This window comes from Martes martes (assembly GCF_963455335.1).
Source record: "Martes martes genome assembly, chromosome: 2".
Taxonomy (NCBI): domain Eukaryota; kingdom Metazoa; phylum Chordata; class Mammalia; order Carnivora; family Mustelidae; genus Martes; species Martes martes.
Genome location: NC_137889.1, coordinates 199,138,547 through 199,158,517, shown reverse-complemented (window position 1 = coordinate 199,158,517; position 19,971 = coordinate 199,138,547). Strand labels below are relative to the sequence as shown.

General features: G+C 38.5%; 1 protein-coding gene across 4 annotated transcripts in view; it reads left to right on the top strand.

Moving 5' to 3' along the window:
- Positions 1 to 12,376, top strand: part of G3BP2 (G3BP stress granule assembly factor 2) — an 88,600-nt gene extending 76,224 nt beyond the window's left edge. For 2 of the 4 annotated variants that reach the window (XM_080795595.1, XM_080795594.1), the window contains exons 6-12: positions 635 to 737; positions 1,269 to 1,449; positions 2,428 to 2,526; positions 6,726 to 6,828; positions 8,030 to 8,158; positions 8,723 to 8,841; positions 9,456 to 12,376. In XM_080795595.1, coding sequence (XP_080651721.1) covers positions 635 to 737; positions 1,269 to 1,449; positions 2,428 to 2,526; positions 6,726 to 6,828; positions 8,030 to 8,158; positions 8,723 to 8,841; positions 9,456 to 9,728 — 1,007 coding nt within the window. In that variant the 3' untranslated portion in view covers positions 9,729 to 12,376. The remainder of the gene's footprint in view (positions 1 to 634; positions 738 to 1,268; positions 1,450 to 2,427; positions 2,527 to 6,725; positions 6,829 to 8,029; positions 8,159 to 8,722; positions 8,842 to 9,455) is intronic. The other 2 variants (XM_080795597.1, XM_080795596.1) reach the window with 1 other exon arrangement.
- The last annotated feature ends 7,595 nt before the right edge of the window (positions 12,377 to 19,971 follow it).

Genomic DNA, 19,971 nt, shown 5'->3' with positions numbered 1-19,971 from the left:
GATCTTTAATTTAAATTTGTTTTCATTATTGTACTATTGAATAGATGTGACATAGGAAACTGAGTTACAGCTTAATACCATTTTATTTTCTATCCTTTCCTTTTCTTACTAATAGATCATTTTTAAAAATAAGGGCACCTGCGTGGCTTAGTCAGTTAAGTGTCTGACTCTTGATCTTGACTTAGGTCTTGATCTGCAGGGTCATGAGTTTGAGCCCTGCATTGGGCTCCACACTGGGCTTAGAGCCTACTTTAAAAAGTAAATAAAAGGATCCCTGGGTGGCTCAGTCAGTTAAGTGCCTGCCTTTGGCTCAGGTCATGTTACTGGGGTCCTGGGATGGAGTCCCACACTGAGATTATAGCTAAGTGGGGAGCCTGCCTCTGCCTGCCACTCCCCCTGCTTATGCTCACTTTCTCGCTCGCTCTCTGATGAAGAAATAAAGTCTTAAAGAAATAAATGACAGTAAATACCAAACTTCATTTTGCTCGCATTTCACTTGTTAAGAGAACGGGGAATGCTTTAGTAAGAACAAGGTCAATTTTTAAAACTATCATATCACTTCCTTAGACATTAAAAACATGCATATGAAATTGTTGAGTCTCTTAAAAAAGAAATGTGTGTTCTGTATTGTCAGAATCAGAAGATGAGGTAGAAGAGGAACAAGAAGAAAGGCAACCATCTCCAGAACCTGTGCAAGAAAATGCTGATAGTGGTTACTACGAAGCTCACCCTGTGGCGTAAGAATAGAGTTTGCTAGGCCAGATTCGGTGTGAACTATAATGCAGTTGCTAGGTGGTTTTGGTTCCTAGGGTTACTCTTAGAAGTCAGTTTTTGATAAAGTTACCTGTCAGGCCAGTATTTGAGTCCCGTGTGTGTGTGTGTGTGTGTGTGTGTGTGTATGTATAAGAAATTTGGAAAGAGTTGTTCTGTTTACATAAAAAATTGAACATGGTTTTGCCCAAAACACTGTTTACTTACTGATAATGCAGAATAGTTGAGACAACACAGCATTTTATTTTTATAAATATGGGGTTTATTTATAGTTAGTATTGAGATGAACATTTTCAGTAATTTAGTAATTCCATTGAAAAATATTGGGGTTAAAGAAATGCTGCTTATGACTGTTACTCCCTTCCACCTTCTAGTTCTTATTGGACTTTGGCTTCAAATCAGCTTATTACGAGTTATGCCCATTAGAGAAATGCTCTATTTTATTAGAACTAATCATTTCAGTCATACTAAAAAATGAACAAAATATTTTGTTACAGTAATGGCATAGAGGAGCCTTTGGAAGAATCCTCTCATGAACCTGAACCTGAGCCAGAATCTGAAGCAAAGACTGAAGAACTAAAGCCACAAGTGGAGGAGAAGAACTTAGAAGAGTTAGAGGAGAAGTCTGCTTCTCCTCCTCCTGCCGAACCTGTTTCTCTGCCACAGGAACCACCAAAGGTTAGATCAGAGGAGCTCTTTGGGCCTGTAGCGGCATACTTTCGCATTTGGTGCCATGGATGAAGCATGACCTTTGTTCTATTACGTGAAATCGTTTAATATAGTAAACTATGCTTTTTCATGTATATGAAAGCTGTGGGGTTTTGCAGTCCTGAGGAAATTTCTTTGTATTTATGTTCCCCCTCCTCCCCGCCATATACCCCTAAGAGTGAAACTTAGGGTTAATCCTTGTCTGTACAGTGTTGAATCTCTTACATGAAATTATCTGAGTCCGTGTATAAAGCTGAGAGTTGCTCTTCCATTCCTCATAAGTCCTCTGGGCACGGATGCAACTGGAGTCATGAAATCTCCCAACTTAAACAAGTTGGCCTATGAAAAGAAGAGATACCATTATTTCTGGTTAAAATGGGAGCAATTTCCTTACTACGCCAATTAAACTACCTTGGAAAGAAAAGTGACACCCATAGTGTATCATTTAAGCCTACCTAAAACATCTTTTATCTTTCTGTAAAGTAGAAGGTTAAAGTATATATGGGTAGTGAGAGGAGATTCCTTGTTCAATTTGTGAATGTCTGTTAAAGTTTCCAGTGAGTACTCTCTTCTTTCCTATCCTTCCCCTCAACACCATCACACACCTTATCTTCCCCCCAAAGGGGAAAGAAACTGGTTCTATTAGGTTCTTATTTTTCTAGCATGTGTAGTTAGTGGTTTTGTTTTCCATTGCTCATCTCCTTAGAGCAAATAGGAACTTGCTTGTGGATTTATTTAGTAGTCAGACAAAACGAATAATCTTGCATAATGAGATTTTGAAAGCTGGCACATAGACTGGCATGTGTGTGTGTGCCTTTCTCTTGAGGAGTCCTCCAATATAGAACAATAGTTCAGAAATGAAAAGAAAATATATATTTGGAAGTTTCCCTATAGGAATGTTGGTGGTTTTCCATGATTAGTAGTCTAGGTTTGTTGCATTTCCTGCAGGCTTTCTCCTGGGCTTCAGTGACCAGTAAAAACCTGCCTCCTAGTGGTACTGTTTCTTCCTCTGGAATTCCACCCCATGTTAAAGCACCAGTCTCACAGGTAACCAATCTGTGAACACATTGGATTGTATCCTTGTTACATTGCCAATTGCTTATCTTTTTTATACTTCTTTAAATGAGTCAATCAGAAATTATGGATAAAATATACAAAAAAATTGTATTAAATGTCAGTGCACCCACTTTAAATGCCAAATCTCTATCATAATCTGCATAGGTGGTATTTGGGGCTTGGGTGTGAAATACACATTAAGTTGGTTTGATTGATAGACAGATAGATAAAGTGAGTCATTTAAAAGGCTTCTTAAAATAACAAAAAAATGTTCCTTTTAAAGTTTAAAATTTATTTAGCAAAAATATTTTAAGGAAGGCACAAAGTAGTATGGCATTATAAAAATCACTGTTTTTTTTAAAAAAGAGAAAACTTTTAAAAATACACCACCTAAGCTCTCAGTCTGTAAGTGGTTCACTGTTTAATTGAAGCCTGTACCAACTTATGACTGTAGTGTTCACTTAACGGATCATTCCAGTATTCTGCTTTCCATCTGTTTGTCATCTTAACCCATTTCAGAGCTTTCAGAAACATTGAAAATAAGACACTGGCTACCTGATGTGTTTATTAGGTATAGTTTAGAATTAACTAAATTATAATTAAATTTACAGTACAGCTAAAAGGTATTCAGTTCTTTTTTCTACATTTTGAGTCAAACTTTATTCCACTAGAAAATTTACATTTAAAAGGGTTCGTGCATTTACAGTTATTTGTATACGCCTCTTACATGCTCTAAAGAGTGAAACTTTGAGGTTTCAAAAAAAGTAGTAATCATTGGACAGTCCTTATGATGTCAGTGCACACAGTCAGCTCCATGATAGCAGAATACATGGGCTCAAGATACCTGTTTTTCACATTCAGGAAGTGTTGTGTACTGTCAGATCACAAACCAGAATTCTGTCTTAGTGAAGGAAATTAATTTGTCAAGCACAACCCTTCTGAAGACCTGAGAGTGACTTCTGAATTTTCTTTTGAAATGCTTGATTTCTTGTCAGGTTTGCATTTGGAATCCTTTGCACCCTTGCTTCATCTTCCAAGTGTTGGCTACATTTATTTTAAACTTACCACCAGTTAAAATAGCTAATGCTTATTCTGCCTTTAGTATATGCCAGGAGTTGTGCAAAGTACTTTATGTTCATTCTCAGCTAATCCTCGGTCACCCTGTGAGGGTGGTTGCTGTTACTATTGCTGTTTCACAGATGAGTAAATTGAGGCCTAGAGTGCCTCAGCCTAGGGTCAGACAGCTCTATGCTGGGCTGTGAATTCATGCAGTTTGACACCAGAGTCCCTTTGTGACTCACATAAACCTGTAGGTTTCTTTAGCCCTTTGGAGGGAAATGTATCTCCATTTACATCAAAAAAGAGTACTATATTTAAGGCCTGTCTAAATTACATTAGATCCTGTCCTTTTATCCAGGGGAAATTTTTTTTTTTAGTTTTGAAGTTACTTATTTTTTTAATTGTAGGAGACTAGATTGTATTTTCCAACCCATACCCTTATTAAGACATATTTAAACGGGTATAGTTTAAACCTTAACTTTCTGGGGTGCTTGGCTGGTTCAGTTGGTAGAGCATCCAACTCAGTCTTGGGGTTGTGAGTTCTAGCCCCACATTGGTGGGTGTAGCAATCACTTAAATAAATAAAATTAAAACAAAACTTTTCTGATCTTTTTTAGGCTGTATTTAGAATGGATTCATGATTTTTCCATTTGATTTAATAAACCCTTCAGTTTATTACTTTGGTGTAGTTACCATTTCCTTAACACCTTTAGCATAGTTTAATAAAAGGAGAATTTTAATTTATTGGTAGGAATTAACTTAGAAGTAGGTAAGGTAATTTCTTGGTGAAAAGGTTTTGTCTGGAAATTGACTAGTGTATCTAACTAGCTTATGTTCAGTTGAAGAATTTCTTGTGGTTTTACCTGCTGTCATTGCTTTGATGGTTGTATTTTTATTTCATATTCTGTTTGACCTTCTTTTGTGGAATTTGTCATCTGAGCACACTTTCTGGTTGCGTGGAATTAATTTGTAAGTCTCTAAAGTGTAGTATGTGGTATGTTACTATTTTATCTTATTGGAGTAAATAGTTCTGATCATGAAATTGAGCCTGAAGAACTATAAATACACAGCTGGCTTAGTTAGTATGTGTGAATCAGTTATTGAAAGGAATATTGTTAGATCTTTGGTCTTGTTTTTTCTTTTGCATTGGCATCATCAAATATCTTCTGAAAGTCAGGTTGCTAAATCCCTGTATGAATTATTTGAAAGACTTCGGAAATTGCTTGTTTTTAATTTTAAATCCTTAAAGGATAGTGAACTTTTCTATTTTGCTACTTGCAGGTATTTTTGTTTTGGTAAACCAGTTTTGAAAAAAACTTAATTTAGGTCAGTGAGGACACCTCTTAAGTTCTTTGATATCATTTGGATTGAGTGAGTCTAAGGTCTTTGTGTAGTTTTTAGATTAAAAGGTACATTTGCTATTTTTATTAATTTCTTAAACATACTAGCTTCATCAAACTTTGTTAGGGTACATCTGTTCTTTAATTCTGTTTTATGTTCATACTGAAGTAAGTTGGTGCTATTAGGCCCCCTTAGTGAAATTCATAAATAACTGCCTTTTTTAGGCATCACATTTCAGCTCAAATTACCATATAGTGTTAAACCCAAATACAGATAGCAGTGGTCTTAGGGTTATAACATAGAATCCCTTGTCAGGCACAGAACATTACATGTTCAAGACTAAAAATGTAATTTAATTTTAAATGAACCAAGAGTTACTGAACATTTATGTGTAACATCACTGTGCTTGGTTTTTGGGTGTTGTAGAAAGGAATTAAGATAAGGCACAGTCCTTAGAGGAATAAATACATATAAATAATTGAGAAAACTGGAGAGAGTTAAAAAAATTATTTTTAACTAGCAGAGTTCTAGAACATGGGAAGCAAGTTGATCTTGAGAGAAATGAGAAATCTTCATGAAAAACAACTTGGAAAGAGACATCTGTTAAAAACTGTTAGGATCGGAATTAATATGCCTTTTTGATTACAGTGGGTGAAATCCGTTGCAGTAAATTGTCGTTTTTGAAAGAAACGTAACTCTTTATATCGAAATTTGTCCTTGTAAGTTATGATATTCCAGTTAGATAAATGATGAAAGAGTTTGGGACACTGGCTGGACTGAGGTCCTCAGAGATGATCAGACATAAAGACAAGGCTGAAACCACTAGTTTTCTGACTTTGAGGAGGACATTTTCTTCATATCCTGCTGAGTGTTTTCAGCATTCTTTGAAGGTGTATTTTGTCTCTTCCTTGGACCATAAATATTTGGGCAGTAGATGGCTGAAGAGTATGGGAATACTGAAAATGCCACCGTATTAGGGAAAAGGTAATAGCAGATACAGATGTTATTTTGTTTTAAAATAGTTAATTCTATGTGTGTAATTCGGCAGTTAGCAGAAATTTTTGGAAGTCATCTTAGGATGTCCTGTTACTCCCTGCCTGCCCCTGCCCCAGGGTTCATTTAAAGAAAATTGGTGGGGTCAGTCCTTAAATAATTACCTGTCTTTCCCATAAGGAAGAACAGTAGGAAGCTAAAGGACTCCTTGATTCTGAGGTGTTTACATGTGTCTGTCTTGTTTGTTTAATTTTAACTTAAAGGTAGGATTATTTTAGTTGCTAGAGTAAGCTAAATTGTGTATTTTGAACTATCCATTGTTTTAAGATTTATTTATGGGGGGGGGTTAAAGCTACTGGCTAAGCACTTAAATTTGAAGGGCAGCTAGATAATTAGAAAGTATGTGTCACAATTTTGTGTAAAATAAAGATGGCTGTTTATTTTGCATATGCATTTACATGGAGTGGCTCATCTTGCATTTTTGTGATTTTTGTAGCAGTACCTTTAATGCTGTCTCAATGTGGATGTAAATTTATTGGAAAAATGTGGTTGTAAAAAGCAGCTTATTTTGGGTTATATATCCTTGAATGGGAAAACAGACCTACTCTACAGTCCTAGATTGGTACAGAATATCTTTATAAAAATTTATTCTTCACATACATAGGACACTATGTTAAAAATATTCTGAACTTAAAATTACCATTATGTGTGCTGGTGACTTGCTGGTAGTTGCTTTAGTTGTTTTGTCTCCTATGGAATGAGTTTCTTTATAATGTGTTTTTTCCCTTGTATTTTAGCCAAGAGTTGAAGCTAAACCGGAAGTTCAGTCTCAGCCACCTCGTGTGCGTGAACAACGACCTAGAGAACGACCTGGTTTCCCTCCTAGAGGACCGAGACCAGGTGAGTCAGCTGCCTCTGAGGCCTTTCACATTAAGTACTTGGAAAGTTGGAAAAGACTGAGCTTAAAATGCAATAATGTGTTTTATATACAGTTCCTTCCAGTACAGAATTTCTTAAAGGGTTAAGTAACTTGCGGAAGTACAGTCTGGGGCAGAACAGCTGACTTGTAGGGGAGGATTAGTTGACATGCAATGGAGACCTGTATTTTGAAGGTGTAAAAATTTTGAGACAGATTTTATTTGGTTATTGTCACTGGTTTTAAGAATTCAAAACCGAGCTGCCAATAACCTACTCTCTTACTTAGCACTCTTATCTCTTCACAGATAAACAATAAGCACACCCTGATTCTTCTTATTTTGATTGTCTTAGGTATTAAGTAAGTTGCCATGATTTTTGACTTGTTTCCATTGTTAGCTAATATGTGTAGCACCTCTATTTGAATTCTATAAGTATGTTTAGATTGCCTTTGGGAGGAGGTGGGCGATAGTACCTATTAATAGCATATGTAATTTTTCCCACAAAAGTAAAATTAAGTGATGTGTGACTAAACCAGAAGTCATGGGAACTGGGGTTTGTCCTAGCTTTGCTACTGCTTGAGTTCATGGTCTTAGGTGAGACCCTTAAAATATGAGCTTCTCTTAAGCCATTTAGTTATTACACAAACTTTTCTTGTGTGATGCCTTTCTTATATGCCTCACTGTGTTCTTTGTGTTATTGGATCAAATAGAAATTTTTATATAAATTTGAGCACATTACTATGTATATAGGCTATCTAAATGAGATATTATTACTTTTTACCAATTTGGCTATAATTTCATACAACCAAAAATTAATTTGCAAATTTCAAAATACTGAACAAATATTTAGAACAGATACATCTCACTGTCCGAAATTTGTTTGGTTCCTGGGTGATGGCAGGAGTTTGGTTAAGGAGGAACATTTTGTACTAATGTTGGACTTCCGTATAATCAGACCAGTAGATCTAGAAGAGGTACTTAAGCAATCTAGTCAATACCCTCACTTTACACTTAGTGTCATGTTATTTTCTAACTAACCTACTAATAATAGGCACTTCCACCTCTGTTCAAGGAGCTCACTATCTTATTAAACTAAAACAGGAGTATCTACTGTACATTCATTGCTTTGAGCTTTATTACTATGTGACATTATAAACTTTAATCTGTCCTATTCCTTTTCTCAGGCAGAGGAGATATTGAACAGAACGAATCTGACAACCGTAGAATAATCCGCTATCCAGACAGTCATCAACTTTTTGTTGGTAACTTGCCACATGATATTGATGAAAATGAACTGAAAGAGTTCTTCATGAGTGAGTAGTTTATTTCGGTTTATTGGAAAATTAAGCAGGGGGGAATAGAGCTTTTTTTATAATGTAATTAGAACTTTTTAAAAGCACGTTTATCTCTCTCTAAACTGTATGTCCCCAGGTACCAATCACTTCAGTTGATCAAAAGGGAATAGGAGGTTGTATTGGATGTTCCCCATGACTGTACCTAGTGTTGACTGGCCTAGTTGTAGGGGTTAGAAGAAGGAGCCGATGCAGACTTAAAATTGGGGACGAGATTCTTTGGGCAAACTTAAGTCAGAAATAGAAAATATCAGTGTTTTTGTAAAACCGTGCAGCTAACTTTCCTTTTGAGAGGACTAATTGAGAAGGGTAACAAAACAAGCAGCCGGGCTAGTTGTTGGAGTCTTTATGTGAATGACTTGTATGAGTGAATAATGTACCTTGGTTGTCACTGGATGAAGCAGCTTCTGTCTTTTATTTTGAAATGTTTCAAGTAGATTAAGGTTATTTTTCCTCAACAATTAAAGCTATAAAGTGTTCTTTTAAAATATTTAACCCTTGGTGTAATAATACATATTTTCACAGGTTTCGGAAACGTTGTGGAACTTCGCATCAATACGAAAGGTGTTGGGGGAAAGCTTCCAAACTTTGGTTTTGTGGTTTTTGATGACTCTGAACCAGTTCAGAGAATCTTAATTGCAAAAGTAAGTGACTGAAAGGGTATACATAGTTCAAGACTTTATCATTCCTATTGTTTGTAATACTCATTTGGTGTATTTTAAAGCCATAGAAGATCTTTTCTTAATGGTGAAGCTAAAGATAGTTTACTAGAAATGGTATTTATGCAAAGAATAAAGATTTATTAGTAGTTTTAAAGCTTGAGGTATGGATTATTTTCTGTTTATTTATTACTATTGTTTTTTTTTTTTACCACACAATTACTTATGACAGTGCAGTTTGAGGGGTGGGTTATTTATTTACTTATTTATTTGATGGAGATCACAATTAGGCAGAGAGGTAGGCAGAGGGGTGGGGGGAAGCAGGCTCCCTGCTGAGCAGAGAGCCCCATACGGGGCTTGATCCCAGGACCCTGGGGTCATGACCTGAGCCGAAGGCAGAGGCTTTAACTCACTGAGCCACCCAGGCTCCCCGAGGTGTGGATTGTTTTAAATCGCACTATTTGCTCTGGTGAAGAGGGTTGGAATAGATTGCATATTAAAAATTTCCTGGAGTTTTTTGTCAGGATTTTCTTACTTAAGGGAATACGTGACAGTTGCTCTCTAACCTGTCCATGTGAATCTTTTTTCTCCTTTTAAAGCCAATTATGTTTCGAGGGGAAGTACGTTTAAATGTGGAAGAGAAAAAAACGAGAGCTGCGAGAGAGCGGGAAACCAGAGGTGGTGGTGATGACCGCAGGGATATTAGGCGCAACGATCGAGGTCCTGGTGGTCCACGTGGCATAGTGGGCGGTGGAATGATGCGTGACCGGGATGGAAGAGGACCTCCTCCGAGAGGTGGCATGGCACAGAAACTTGGCTCTGGCAGAGGAACCGGGCAAATGGAAGGCCGCTTCACAGGACAGCGTCGCTGAAGCTCCACTGTTGGCAAAGTCTTGGCAGTGGTACATTATTCATCGTGTTTGCATTCTTGTTAATTTTTTTTTGGCTTTGGAATGTGACACAGCCTTTTTGATCATTTCTTTGATGTGAAAAGCATCTTTTGGTTATCAGTTAAATTGAGGTGGACGTTATTTCCCCAATTTCACAACAGGAGTCACATTGTTAATTTATAAATCTAGACTTGGAGAATTAAGGACTAAGAAATGACCATATCTTAAACTGTCTACAACAAAATGAACTTAAAAGGACATGCCCAACTGAATTCAGGTCCTTTGAGTCAAAAAAAAAAATCCTCTGCTGCACATTTTGTTTAAGTGTTACTGTTTCTGCCTATTAATGTTGGAAACACAGATAGTGCAATTTGTGCAATTGGAGAATCTTGCCTTTTTTCTTGGCTCCCCCCCAAAATACAACCCAACAGAAACTTGTTATGCACTCATCAAAATGCACTAATGGGTACTCTGAACTCATTAACATTGACATCTGCAACAGGAGGCAACAGGGGAAAAAAATCTTTCTTCTTTTTTTCCGGTAGAGAATAGTTTGTGAAATGATGAGGGCATTTTATCTGCTTGCTGTGACCAGCGTGTGTACACATAAACCTTAACAAGACTACAAGTATATTCCAGAAGGGAATCATTTAGTTATGAACTAAATAACAAAAACCAGAACTTCAAATGCTATGGTCTTGAATATTAGACCAGATTTAGTAGCTCCATATCTAAGATTTTTCTACCTGCCCCTCTTCAGTACAGGGATGGCTGGCTGCTCAACACACTCCTCCCTTTTTCCTTCCTTTCAGCTGTGTACAGTGAAAATTGTCTTTACTGTATTTTTGTTCTCTGGTAATGTAATAAGCATGATGGTGCCTTCTATTAATACATCATTCCAGTCTTGCTGGTAATTTTGTACAGTATCGTGTATGAATTGCTGTGCTGCAAAGCCAAACAGCTGCAAAATGGTGAAAAATCATTGAAGTGTGTAGAAATTGCAGTATCTTTAAAATCAGTAAAATCGACTAGCATATTATTTACTTTGTTCTTCAGTTAACAACTTCGTGTTCTCTGTGGGAGGGGAGTCTTGTGTGTTTGGGAGGGACAGGGAAGGAGGAAGTCAGTTATTTGAGTAAGTCTCTTGTTGGCTTTTCTCTTAGCCTGAATGTGAACGTTGAAGCGTATCACTCGAGAGGTGCTCGGAAAAGTCATCACCTTGATGTACATTTTTTATGACCTTTTAAAAGCAGTCAGAGTCCATAAATGGCAAGTAAACCTGAAGTGAGGATACTGCAATTTTCGGAGAAAAGAACAGCAGCTCCTAAGTGTTTGCATTTTCTATTTGGGGGGGCAGGGAACAGTCATTCATTTTGCACAATTCTTGAACTGATGTCAGCACCCGAGTGGCTCTGAATTTAAGTCTGGGATGACATCTTTTATTTTTACATAAATCTCTAAACAATTCTGTGAGCAGAGTTTGTAGCTGCTGGATTATTGTCTGTCTTTATAGCAAGTTCCAGTAAACCGCAAGTATGGCAGAGGATATCCAATTTTATGCTTGGAGCATTTGGTACATAACAGTTTCTGATGTTTCAGGCTAGGAGTGAGGTAAATTAAGTGTGACCACTTAAAGCTGCTTGTTAGCATGGAAGACTTCTCCGTTCTTAGTAAAAACAACAACAAAAAATGCACTTGACATAGTAGCAAACTGGATCTGAATTATGAAACCGTTTGCTATTTTAGTAAACTAGCAAATGATGCACATACTTTGTTTTTCATGTACTGGGCAATATAAGTGAAATTAAATCTGTCCTTTTTCCCCCTTGAATGAGGTCTTCCATGTTTGGGGAAAAGTCTTGCACTATTGCATATATTTTGGGGACACAGATTTCTCATAGTTTCCATTTTGGGGGGGCTTAAAGATTTTTTTCCTGTTTGAACACTTTTACACTTTCTGATGTATAGTACTTGAAGTTCGTACCAGAAAATTACTTTTGAGTTTTGAAGCCTTTATTCAAACTACTTTTAAATAAGTGGTTTATTGTCAGTGTTTTGTTTTATTTTATAGCATATTTTTCCTCTACTCTTTTCTTATCTTCCCATTTTAAATATATATATAATTTCCGATCTAGGATATTGCCCTGCCACCCATAAGAACTGCGTTCTGGCACCAAAAGTAATGACAAATGTTAAGTGTAGTAGGAAATTTGAGTAAAGAGCCATTCAGCTTCAGTCTTTAGATACCATGAAGAAAACATTAAAACATCACATGGAGAAGTTTACATGGTGATTGTTCACCTGCAGTACTGTGGACTTTTAACATTTTGTCCCCTTTTCAGTGAACCAGAGTAAAAATAATTCATTGACCATTACTGTTATTTGCTGATTTTTTTTTTTTTGATGGTAATATTCTATCCTTATGACACTATTGCAACCAAATTGGCTTTACCATCTTGGCTTTAGTAGGTATAGAAGACAATGGATTACCATCTTTATTGCTGTAATGTGTTAAGCATTATATGCTAGTAGAATCTAGTTTAATTGTTTCAGGTGGAAAAGTATTCTTTGAGTTTCCATTTTGAATGTGTTTGGACTAAACAAACAATAAACTACTGACGTCTGCGGCATTTATGTCCCTGATTTAATCTGTAGGTTTGTGCTCCAGAGTATTGTCTCCCAGTTGCGTTTCCTACAACCTAAGTGAAAATAAGGAATTGTTCTAAAACCAACTGCTGCTTGTTTGTGGAATTTGATGTCTAAAAAAGTAAAAACATTTAAGGACAACTTGAACGTGGTTAGAGATGTTTCCCAATTCACTTAGCTAACTGGGATACGAGTTAAAGAATAGCATAAGGGAATAAGTTTAAGGAAGGTGAGAATGATCAAAATCATACTGCTTATACTAAACGTTTATTTAAAGAAACACCAACCCTTGAGTTTTCCAGAGGATGGCTACCTCCTATCACAGAAGGAAAGGAAGAGAGGGGTGGGAAGATTGAGTTATCTGAGGTTATAGGCATGATCCAATTCAGAAGTTGGGACGAATTTGTCAAGCTCTAAAAGAATATTAAAGGAAAAAATAATTTAGTCACATTTGCAAGTATGTATTTCAAATGAAATATGGGGTCCTAATGCATATATAATTTTAGAACTTGAGGCTTTTGTTAAAAGAGATGGTTATAAATTATTTCTTCCTGACAATGTATTCATAACACTGTTTATGAAGATTCCTTGAATCAGTCTTCACAAGTTTGTACTGGAGCGAAGCCAGAATAGTCATTATTTCCGTACTCTCAAGGAAGTAAGACTTTAGATTTTTGTAAATGTATGGTAAATTCACTTTCAATTTTAATTATAATGTAACTTTGATCTAACTTTATGACTGGGGGAAAACATTTTCTTATAAGGGATAAAATGTATATGCTACACTATATTGAAAATCAAATTTGAAGCAGCAAATTATCATTTGGTCCAGGAAACTTACATGAAGCAAAATATTTTGAAAATTTCAGCCACACAAGATGCTCCATTTCAGTTATGATTTGATGTAGTCTGTGGCAAGTGAAGGAAAATTTAGTATAGCTATTGGTATTTTTCCTTTAAATTAGGAAAATTTGGTCATCCTAATTTATATGTATATATATTTTAAAGATTGTATTTATTTGACAGAGAAGTAGCAAGAGAGGGAACACAAGCAAGGGGGAGTAGGAGAGGGGGAAGCACGCTTCCCGCGAAGCAGAGCCCGATGTGGGGCTCAATCCCAGGACCCTGGGATCATGACCTGAGCCAAAGGCAGACGCTTAAGGACTGAGCCACCCTGTGCTCCCATAATTTATATTTTTAACTACAGAAGAATAAATACCCCTTTTCCCCCCTTTTAATTCTGTGTTCCCTAAGACTTTCTAATTTAGTAGTAGACTGTTTTGGTCTGTTTGATGCCAGAGTTCTAAATTACTTAAAATTACTGGGCAAATGAACAATATTACATCATGAGAGAAATTTCCCTTTATGATAGATTTCAGTAGGTTCATATAGAGAGTAATTGTTCAAAATAATTTACATCTGAAGTTGTTGGGGGTTTTTTGACAAATAGAGATTAAAAGTCTTTGAATCTGTTTGTTTATATATGCACATTTTATGTTTAACATGCGCCAGATTAGGAAAGTGTTTTTATTACCAAATACTGGGCAAAATGCTATAAATGCAGAGTCAGAATTAAACTCACAGGCAGATTACTATGCCTCTATTGCCAAATTAATTGCTATCTTTGTCCTTGATCTCTGAGATTTTTTTTCCCCAGGAGTTTGATAAAGCTGGCTGCCTACTCAAATGCTTTTTCACTTTCGGGACTTAGTATTCTTTGAACTGCTCTTGTTTTCTGTACTTGATCTTCACCACCTCACAACTGCGGACACGCCAGCCGCCCCCACCCCCAGTCCCTTCTTGCTTCAGTCTCTTTCCTGGTAAACTTTATCTGCGTGGTTTCATTTAGTCCAGGCACAGCTTCAGCTTCAGTATCCTGTCCTTTCAATAGCTTCCACACAGTAAAACGGTCAAGAGGAGGGCTTTTGAGGCAGCCTGGGCAACTCCACCGTTCAGTGGTGGGTCTTGTTTGGTGCTTCTCTTTACTCATTTGTAGGGTGTGGGTGCTTGTGAGGATTCTCAGTGACTTAATCCATAAATCACCTAAAATAGTGTAGTGCGTCCTCTGCAACTGTTACCTGTTAATGATTTTTAAGAAAAGACTTTGTCAGAGAGCGTGTGCACAGAGTGGCAGCAGAGGCAGAGAGAGAAGCAAGCTCCCTGCTGAGCAAGGAACTCTGGGGGACTGGATCCCAGGACCCTGGGATCGTGACCTGAGCTGAAGGCAGCGGCTTAACCAACTGAGCCACCCAGGTGCCCCACCTGTTAAGATTTTTGACTCCACTGGATTTTTGCTGTCGTCCTATCCTGTGTTCCAAATACGTTTTTTGTTTTGCTTTTGTTTGTTTTTTAAGATTACTTATTTGGGAGAGAGAGCAGTAGTGGAGAGAGAGGCAGAGGGAGAGATAGAGGGAGCACATTCCCTGCTGAGCTCAGAACCTGGTCCTACCCTTGATCCCAGGATCTGAGATCACCACCTGAGCAGAAATTAAGAGTCAGATGCTTAACCAACTGAACCGCTTGAGGGCCCCCCAAACACCTTTTTAAAATCCTTTTCTGCCATGGACTTCCTCGAAGTCCTAGGGAATTCAACGTTCAGAAGTCCAAAACAATGTATTTTTTCTAAGTGATTTGTGCATGCCTGGTTCTCTAATGTCCCATTTTTCTGACCTCTTTAACCTAGGAATGTCTGAAGTCTCATCTGTTCTCAGAATTTTCTCTGCCTCCCTCCTATCCACTTTTCAGGCTGTAAGAAGTATGTGGGTGCGTATTTCAGAAGGTGGCTAGCGAGCCGACCATGAAGGACCTTGTTGGCCTTAAGGAGGTTGCTCTGAATCCCAAGAGCAATGGGAAATTGAACAGTTTAATAAGGGGGGACAGGTAATTCTATTTTGAAATGTCTCTAGCTACATAGTAAACAAATGGAAGGAGTTCTGTGATGAATTGAGCAGATCGGGTAAAAGGATACTGCCAGTATCCACGATTCTAGAGTGGTGGTACTAGGGTGTACTGAAATGTGCTAGAGTATGGGTATTAGGAATCTAAAGAATTTCAAAGCTTTGGGTAGAATGGCCAGGGCTTGGTGAGGGAAAGCATAGTATCAGAAGAATTCTAATTTTCTCACGTAACTGGAGAAGTAAAACGGCGTGCGGAACATAAGGGAAAACGGGCTTTCTGGGCGAGGAGGCGGGAGTGCTGGTGAAACCCTCTTGGATTTTGATGTGAAATTGGACCTGAAAAGGTCAGGCTGTCTAGGACTGTATGAAATTTTGGTTTGTGCCTTTTTTATTCCAGTATATGAAACGGTCAATTTTGTGTATATTTACTGCAATTAAAAACATGCTGTGCACGTTGTAGAAAATACAGATAATCCAAAAGAATGAACTCCCATAGTCTAATCTGTAGATGGTCTCTGTAAATACCTTGGCATGGATGTATGTGTTTTCCTATATACTGTTACACTTGATTTTTTTTTTTAAAGATTTTATTTATTTATTTGAGAGAGAGGGAGAGAGTACAAGACGGGGGAGTGTCAGAGGGAGAAGCAGACTTCCGACTGAGCAGGGAGCCCTTTGTGGGACTCAGTCCTAGGATTCCAGGATCATGACCTGAGCCGAAGGCAATTGCTTAACCAACTGAGCCACCCAGGCACTCCTACACTATTGTTCTAATGACAAACCATTTAATGCTTGATAAGGTGTAAATTGAACCAACTCTGCATGCCGGACACTGGTCTGGATTCTGAAGTTGCGTGAATGAGTCATTGGTCTCCTTGAGCTTATAAAGGAGAAGTGTAGCTGTGAAAGCTGTGCAAAGCATTAAGATAATACATAGCCTCTGTGTGGCAACTTTAGGGTGGTGGTCCCCGATCACCCATTCCGGCCCTCCAGCCAGAGGTACCAGCTCATGTAAAGCTTGGAAAAGCAGGGAAGGTAAGGGGAGGACCCTAGGATTGGTCAAGTGGGGTCAAGAGGTGGCAGAATGGTAAGGGGTGGGGTAGGGGACGTGAGGGGATTAAATCACCTCAACCAGGGTAAGGAATTTATTTCAATTTTTTTCTAATTGCTACAGGAAGCTGTTAAAAAAATTAAGCACTGGAGTGATAGAATAATGCCATGTCAAGAACACATGGGTAGGAGGGGCGCCTGGGTGGCTCAGTGGATTGAGTGTCTGCTTTCGTTTCCAGTCATGATCTCCGGGTCCTGGGATTGAGTCCCTCAGCCGCTTCTCCCTCTCCTCCCCACCTGTGCTCTCTGTCAGTCTGTCTCAAATAATAACTAAAATATTAAAAAAAAAATACATGGTTGGAGGACAAGACTGGAAGCAGGAAGACTGAAGCTGTTGTAATTCAAGACTTAAAAGGGAAGGAAATAGATTTAGCTTATTTTTTGGCACTTGAATTTAGGTGTTTTGTTTTTTTTTTTTAAAGATTTTATTTATTTATTTGACAGAGATCACAAGTAGGCAGAGAGGCAGGCAGAGAGAGAGGAGGAAGCAGGCTCCCTGCTGAGCAGAGAGCCCGATGTAGGGCTCGATCCCAGGACCCTGAGATCATGACCTGAGCTGAAGGCAGAGGCTTTAACCCACTGAGCCACCCAGGTGCCCTTTGAATTTAGGTGTTTTGATAAAAGGAATTGACAATGACGAGTTTTGGAGAGCATACAGATACCAATGAAAAGCAGATGCTTTCACTTTAAAATAGTTCAGCCAGTAAGATATCTTTACACCCGTTTTTATCTCTAAAATCAGTTTTCTATACTATTTGAAGGTAAACTGAGTCACACTTCTGGTAGCTTCACGTCTGATTTCATATTTAAGCAAGCTAAGTCGTTACTCCTTTTACAGCCAAGGAGGCTGAAGCTCAGAAAGGGTATTGCACTCATACTAGTATGACGTGGTTTGAAATACTGCATTAGCCAAGAGTGTCGGTCTGCTTTAAAGGGTGATTTATTTAATTTTAGAAAATGAGTTTGAAATACCAGAAATTTAAACTTTGAATGTGGTGCATTTTTATCCTGGGGTTGTTTTAGCAAATTGTAAAATCACAGCCTCCAGCATTAGTTGGATCCTAAAATTAAGGCTCCGTTAATCAGGAACTGCATTCAGGAAGCACAGGATTCAGTAACGAGGCAGAGTAGAGCACTGGAACGGGAGTCAGACTGCAGGGGCGCCTGTCGGGCTTCGTCGGTAGAGCATGTGACTCTTGAAATCTGGATCTTGAGTTCCAGCATCACGTTAGGGGTAGAGTTTACTTAAAAAAAGTCCTTGAGAAATCCAATAGCAGTCAAATACTCGAGGTCTCTGAGCTGACAAGGAATAATTTCTGAGGGCCTGTCATTTTACATGTCTTTTTTAAAATCTGAGAATCTATTTAAATTTTGTTCTTTTTACAGAGGTGAACTGAAGCTCGTAAGGGGAAAAAATTCTTGCATATTGGTGATGGGGATAGCGACTTAGAAAATAGACGGGAGGGGGGCTCCTGGGTGGCTCAGTGGGTTAAAGCCTCTGCCTTCGGCTCAGGTCATGATCTCAGGGTCCTGGGATCGAGCCCCACATCGGGCTTCCGCCGGGGAGGCTGCTTCCTCCTCTCTCTCTCTCTGCCTGCCTCTCTGCCTACTTGTGATCTCTGTCTGTCAAATAAATAAAATCTTAAAAAAAAAAAAAAGAAAAAGAAAATAGACGTGAGAGAACTTTCAGTTCCTGTCTTACCAGAAATGACTTAGAGTGATACTTCAAAGCAGGCACTTAAGGAACACGTGTGACAGAAGTGAGAAGGATTTACACAGCAGTCTGTGAATATTTATTAGAATCTCAGTATGTGCCAGAAATCCTCCTTGGTGCTGATTAGTAATACAGAAGGTATAGCCTACCCTCTGGAAACTTGTATCTTTTGAGGGAGGGTGGCAACAAACATGGAAGTAAGGAATTTCAGTCCTGATAAGTTCTGGGCACAAAACAACTCATTTGAGTCCGAAGGATAATCCTATGAGGAAGAGCCCTGTTTATTTTACCGAAGAGTTAATTCAGGCCTGGGGGTTAACTACTTTCCCAAGGTCACGTGGCTAACAGGGCAGAGCTAGTGGAGAATGTAATAGTGACAGGAAATGGGCTGTTCGGTAATCATTACCGAGGGTGGTGATGAAAGGCCTCTCTGAAGAGGTGTATTTGAAGTCCAAAATAAAGAGAAGGCAGACATGATACTGGTAGGAGACATAGCAAATAGAAGGAACAAATGCACAGGCTCTGTGTTTGGAAGCTTCGTGGGACCTAGGGTGGGTGGGTTCATAACAGCAGATATCAAGAGATAAGAGCTAAATTGTGGGTGGCCTTATAGTTTGGATTTTACCCTTGTTCCGGGATTGTAGGGATCTGAACAGGGAGGTAATGTGATCTGAATTAGTGTAGAGCCTGTCAGGAAGGGATATCAGGTGATTGATGGTGGCTTAGGTTAGGATTGCAATGGTGAAGATGGTGATAAGTGGCCAGCTAATAAGATATATTTTGGAGATAGAACCTTAGAAGACTTAATTATGTATTAGATTCTGAATGTGAAGGAAAGATAATGTTCCAGAATGATCCCTGGGGTTTTTATGGAACTTGGGTGGGAAGCTGTACTCTGTTGAGATATCGAAGAAGCAGGAGTAGATTGTGGAGGGAGAAATCAACAGTTCTCTTAGCAATGTTAAGTTTCATATGCCAGTTCGATAGCCAGGAAGAAATGTCAGCAGCTTGATTTTGGAATTCTCTGAGGAGAGTTCAGTGCTAGGAGTGGCCAGTATAGGTCTTTGCAGCTGTTGGATGAGATGAGGTCACCTAGGAAGTAAGTGTACAGAAGAGAAGAGGCCGAGGACTGAGCCCTCAGATGCTCATAAAATCCAGGGTTCTAGTTCAGGAGAAGCCTGCAAAGGACGATAAATGATAGCAAGTACTGTGTCATGGACAGCTAAGTTTCAAGAGTTCATCTCAAAAGAAAAGAATAGAGAGTTGTGTCAGATGCTGCTGAGAGGTCAAATAAAGGTAGTGATTTAATTAAGCTGTGCGATCTGCTGTAATAAATAGACCCCAAAATGTCCAGTGGCACAAACAGTAGTTTTTTACCCCTCATATAAAAAATAGGAGAGTGGTAGTGAAGAGGCCAGTAGTCTGGCCCTCCCCCACTTGGTCATTTAGGAACACAAATGAATGAAGGCTCTACCAACTTTAACGTGTGGCTTCAAGATCATGCTGTAGTCATCTTCGTTACAGCCAGGTGAAGAAGAGAAATGTGGAGGATCTTGTGTAGAGACTTTTATGGGCCAGGACCAGGAATGGTAGATATTTCATGTTCCATTGGCTTGAATTAAGTCACATGACCTCAGCCTCAATGGAGAGTGCAGAAAACAAGCCATACACACAGGAGAAAGGAACCAGCTTAATGGGAGTAACCTGCCACCGGTGGCCTTGGCAGGATATAGGCCATAGTGACTTTTGGGAAAAACTATTTCAGTGACGTGATAAGGATGAAAGTCCAAGAGAACTAGAAGTAAGAAATGAATAGGCTTTTTCTGTAGTTTTATTACAAAGATTAACAGGAATGGGG